The sequence below is a fragment of the Cystoisospora suis genome (genome assembly GCF_002600585.1).
Source record: "Cystoisospora suis strain Wien I chromosome Unknown contig_909, whole genome shotgun sequence".
In the NCBI taxonomy this organism is placed as follows: Eukaryota; Apicomplexa; class Conoidasida; order Eucoccidiorida; family Sarcocystidae; genus Cystoisospora; species Cystoisospora suis.
Window position 1 is genome coordinate 5562 of NW_027153710.1, and position 5687 is coordinate 11248.

Here is a 5687-nt window from a genome sequence, read left to right on the forward strand (position 1 = left end):
TACGTACACCTGGATCTCCTACTAATCCTCTCATGTACGTACACCTGGATCTCCTACTAATCCCCTCGTGTACGTACACCTGGATCTCCTGCTCATCCTCTGGTGTACGTGCACCTGATCTCGCACTGGTCTACCTACGCCTGACCCTCCGTGTGCGTACACCTGGATTTCTTGCTCGTCCCCCGGTGTACGTGCACCTCGCTTTCTTGTTGACCCCCGGTGCACACACGCCTGAGTTTCTTCTCAGGTGCGCTTGCACCTCCATATCTTAACACGTTCACATGGGGCGTGCAGCGTATACAGAGTAGGCGCTTTTCTTTTGGTGCACGTTCTCCGAATTCTCGGTTTCCGTCTGACGCGTCACCGGCGACCACGCGTACGTGCAAGCGGTTCCTTAAATGGAGTTCTTTGTTACTAACAATTCTCTACACTGACATGGCTCCCGAGCGGAATGGCCTCCGGTCATCCGATCTATGCTGTTCAGTCAACTTTTCACATAGACGCTCTTACTCCGCCAGCTGGAAGGATATAGTTTAGGGATACGAGGAACCCCGACATTCCAAGAGAAGTAGAAAGATGATTCAGTCGGACATACACATCTATGTATAGTATGGAAATGGACCTATTCATGACACGCTGACACTTGGCTCCGCTGTACAGCCTAGGATTCCCTCAAGATCTCTGCATCTACTAGGAATGGTTACACAGGATACTGTTGCAAAATACAGATCCTGCGCCTCGATGACTTCTGTGTGGTGCTGTTGATAGAAAGCTGGACAGAACAGAAATCCTGACTGAGAATGCGATCGGCGGAAGTGTAGGTGGAACGCCCTGAACAGCTATCGAAGCGCAACGGTTACCCTTTCTTGATTACGTGGAACTCTGAGACCAGAAACTTCTTAAGGAAAAAGGAAGATTTGTGAGGTATAATAATCACCACGTAGGACAGTATTCAGAGATTCCAGGCACCAACGAGTTGAGCCTGGCATTCAGCCAGAGGAAGAGAGATAGCCTTGCGTGCTAATACAACACAGGAACGGGCCAAAGAGCGGCTCTCTAGGATTATCTCCACGAGATAGAGCTGGACCGTACCGACCATCGATGGAAGACGACGAAGCTGTGTGTGCAATAAAAAAGGAAAGATCGTCAAGATTTCCCAGCAGTGAAACACCAGGTCTCCGAGAGACGTTAACAAATCTCCGGAACCAAAACATCATTCGCGTACTTTATTCCTCTCTGACCCTCCTTTCCTTCCCTCCCCCCCGCCCCCCCCGTCCTTAGACAGCTGAGAAGATTCGAACGCCCTGATGGGAAAGCAAGACTTTACTCAAATGAGGAATGGCGATCCACAGGCAACGTATGCGGCGTGTACGTCCCTGATCCGCGGCTCCCTTGTGAAGCGTTGATTGAGACCTACGTCTCTCCAACAGAACATATGCTGAAGTGCGACGATCACACAGCGGACGCAAAGAAGTCGCTAATTCACATCTCCCGCATATCGTAGAGACAATACTAAACATAGCCTGTAGTCGGACCACAGAAGTGAAAGCTTCCTAGGGCTGGGATGCAGCCAGCTGTGTACGAGCAGGTTGTTGCGCAGGAATATTTGACCCGACATTATTGTACTATGCGCACGCGCCTTGTACCGAAAATTCACAAAGCTCCTGCTAGCCATTGGTCAGCAAGTATGTACAAACGAGCCTTGCCCACTCCTTCCTTTCCTCTGTGGCGCAAGAACGCACCCGACCCCGCTTCCACCCGAGCTGAGAGAAGTACACGAAATGAATTCAGCGACGGAGAAGCCTCGAGAGTTATGAAAACCTCGTCTTCCTCCTGGCAATCTAGCTCCTTTATTAGTGGTTCACGCCATCTTCTTCAGACTAGAGTTGCTTGTTTACCGTCTTTCTTTTCGCGATGACACTTGTCTGTCAGCTTCTCGACTACCGCTTCTTCTCCTTCTTCTTGTGCGACTTGAACTCCGACTGCGGCTTCGTCTTCCTCTGCGGGTGGTATTACTTCTACTGGGACTGCGGCTTGAATCACTGCTATCCGAGGAAGACGATGACGAAGAAGAAGAAGCGACTACAGGTCTTCTCTTTGGTGCAGGGGGGAATGCTAATTTGATTGTTGCTTCTCCACTCTCACCTCCTCCAAATATCCCACTATCTCCTCTGCCATCTCCTCGGCTCATGCCGGAAGAGAATGACGAAGATGGCGTCATAGCCCCAGAAATCGCAGGGGCAGCACCACCAGCACCTCCTATCATGCCCCCTATAGCTTTCTCCATCGGAGGCGCTGCTGTACTCGAACAAGAAGGATCCTCTACTGTCAACTCTCCTCCGGCGGCGGGGTTGCCACTATTCCCGTTTTGATCAACATGATTGTCGTGACTATCATTCATCGTCGCAACACCTCCTCCCCCTCCACCGGCTTGTTCTGCAGACGGAAGGCCACTATTGAGACCAACACCGCTCGTAGCTGCTCCGCAGACACCACCCCCCACTCCTAAAGAAGTCGAGGAGCTCGAGGGGAGAGGTCCATTTCCTAGAGTCGATGCTACGTTTGTCCCTGCTGGTTGTCCCGCCGCAGTCCCGTTCTGATGGTGATGTTTTCGTTTTCTTCTTCCGAATTCATCAAAATCTTCATCATCAGAATCATGCCGTTTCCTATCAGCAGGATCTTGTAAGTCGAAATGTCCCCCTCCACGGCCCATACGTGGTTCATCTTGACTATTGGGTTTTGGAGCACTACATATATTACATGTGCTTCTTCTCGCCCAGTTTACATTACCACAATGAGTGCAAGGCCAGTCTCCATGCTTGAATAAACCAGGAGGACCTCCAAGATTCGGGATGTCTTTGAGAGGATCACCTGTCTTTGGACGACTCTTGCCGCATCTATTGCATCGAGTTCTCTTAGAAAAGTTAACATTCCCGCATGCAGGATCTTCACACTCCCAATCCCCTTCTTTTCTAGGTCGACCTCCTACGACTCCACCTGCAGGAGGGCCCATCCCCCCTCGCCCTCCAACGCCTCCTGGTCCACCACCACGACTCAAACCACGAAGACTCGGAGGCCCGCCCCGAACAGTCATGTTAGAGGAACAAGGAGGGGGCATCACCATGCCGGGGTGAGCGGAGCCGTCCCCTACAGCCGTGGAGTCGATATACGACGGTTGTCCCCCTGGAGGGGGAGGAGGCAGTCCTGATCCTCCTCCTGAGACATAGGCTGTAGGAGGGGGATAGTAGGGAGTGGCCGGAGGATAGCCTGCAGGATTAGAGCCCCCACGTGCTGCTCCCCCCCCCGATGGCACAACCGGGGGAGGGACACCCACGGCCGTAGGTGGTGAAGGCGCATACATTGAAGGAAGAGAAACAGGAACACACCTAGATGGCCAGAAGCAAAGGGCCCCCCAAAAAAGATGTCGGTAAAACTCCGATAGACAGATGGACGGAGGGCCACACTGAAGCGGGGCAAACGCAAGAGAGCAACACGAATAGGCGTTTCGGAAAGACAACAAGAAGGCAAGAGAAAGGATATATGAGAAAAGCCAAGCCAGAGCTAGATGAAGGCACCCGAAGCAAACCATACCAGATGGCAACAGAGTTGGTCGTGGAAAAGAGCTGACGACAGGGAATGTTGATCTGGGCGCGCAGATCCCCCGCTACAATGAAGCACAGGCAGAGGAAGAAAGGGCAGCTTCGAGGAGCGGACTACGACAAGCCGACAAATGGCTGGGAGTCCACACATAAAGGCATGGTCCCGTCGGACTAAAGGACCTCCAATAAACTGGCGACGGTCCACACGGGAAAGCCAACGCCGTTACGAAAAACAACGCAGCAAAAAGCGATCAACAGGAAGTCCGAGACGAAGCGAGAACTGCCAATTCAGTCCGGCCAGCACAAGAGAAGCCTCCGACGGGAAAAAAGAAAAGTATGCCTCTCAAGGCAACACCCCCCTCCCGGCTGAAGAGCCTTCTCACAGGACAAAAGAAGAGACACGGCAAAAACTTCGACCGGAACACAGCACCACAGATGATGAGGTACCAGGACAGCGGCAACACATCAGAGAAAGTCGAACGGTGGGAGAAAGGCTCTTCGGCAATCGAAAAGGAAAGGCGCCGGCACGCGATCGCTGACTAGGGGGGATGCGGAAACGCTAGAGACATGCAGCGGGTAAATATTGAATTCAGTCTTAGATACATACAACTGAACCTTATTCCTGGTACGAAGACAAGTTTCGCTATGCCTTCCTCCCTCAGAAACATCAAACTCTGTCTAGGGTTCCTCTCTCCTCTGTCCGCTTTTCTCTCATCGAATACCCCCGAACTAGAACACCACGGACGGGGACAACGGCAGTGGCCATCGGTTGGTTACCCGGGCTTAGCTGAAAACAAGACGGAGTAAGGCCTCTCTTCAGCATTCCGCCGTGGTCCCCGCTGTTTATAAGACTCTAACCGTCGTGCAAGTCTGTCGACGGGTCTCACTCTGTAGGGACACGGCTTGTGCGACCCGTGCAGAAAAGTTTCCACTATTGATATCCTCCCTGTTGCTGGTGCGGCCAAGCAAAGGGCCACCCAGACGCACCGTCTGAAGACTGCGGAGCAGAATGCTCAACAGAAAGCGACGCGCACTTACAGTGGAAGCGCAGATTCACCCTGTAGTTTCTGGAGTGTATCGCGTGTCTTCCGGATCTGCATTTTCAACATGCGCTCTCGCCCAGTCCCCCCGGCCCGCGTGCCGTCTGCAGGTTCTGAAAACAAACAGTCCGTTCTGGCGCACCACGAGCTTGAGCAGAAAAACTTATGCGGCAGCGTTTTCGCCCTGTTCGGCACTTGGATCGATTCCGTATGCGGCGAGGTCCTGAAGGGCCCGCGGACTCGTTAACACATTCTGGCGGCAGCCCCGCGTGGGATTGCGAACCGATGCTGGACTTCATTCACCGGTTAACGGAGAGAACTAGAGTACCTGTCCCTAAATGTAGACGGTAGGGCGGTCCGTGGGTGATAATCTAGCAGAGACAAAAGGAGCAAAGCGCACTACCGTTGTTTTCAACGAGGGGAAATAAAGGAAGTAGTTTACAAGGTCAGGATTGTTGAGCGTCCGGCGGACGTTGTCCCCAGGTACAGCATGGTACGCGAATGGGAATGCCAAGACCAGCTACAGAGATGGCGAGCGTCGATACCATTAAGGTCACTGGAATTTGCTGGGAGACAGTCGGAAAACATCCGGCCGCGAGCTTGGAGACGAAGGGGATGCAACGGCGACAGGCTGTTCACCGCAGGCCTGTGTGTAGAGCCTGTGCTCAGACGAGTGTCACGTTCTGTAAAACGGTAAGGTTGCTCGTCAGAAAGCATCTAGAAGACAGATCCAGCCCGGCACCGATCAGGCCGACGGCTCGACCACTTAAGTAGGACATGAGCTAGGCGGGACACTCGTGCGCCCGTTTCCCCGGCACACACAAGCCCTACTGGTGGCTCACAGGTACTACAGCACGGAAAGCGGGGCTACCCTGTGGACGCGAGGAGTGTGTTCCAATCCGGACCGGCTCGAGCACTGGCATACATCTGTCCTGAAACGGAACAGGTCTCGTATCGTTAACCACACGGTGGTCCGACCCCGTGCCGGATCGTCTTCGCACCGTGACCATCGTTTCCGCTTGCGTGACCGGTCGTGTAACGCATGTGT

General features: G+C 53.2%; 1 protein-coding gene across 1 annotated transcript; it reads right to left on the reverse strand.

Annotated features, from left to right (window-relative positions):
* Positions 1-770: 770 nt before the first annotated feature.
* On the reverse strand, positions 771-4429 carry CSUI_002172 (ran binding protein). Its single transcript, XM_068062374.1, has one exon. The coding sequence runs from the start codon at positions 3587-3589 to the stop codon at positions 1895-1897; it is 1695 nt and encodes a 564-aa protein (XP_067925651.1). The 5' UTR covers positions 3590-4429; the 3' UTR covers positions 771-1894.
* Between the last annotated feature and the right edge of the window lie 1258 nt (positions 4430-5687).

Bases quoted from the DNA above. Each gene is read 5' to 3' on its own strand.
- CSUI_002172 (XM_068062374.1), bottom strand. From the start codon at position 3,589: ATGGTTTGCTTCGGGTGCCTTCATCTAGCTCTGGCTTGGCTTTTCTCA.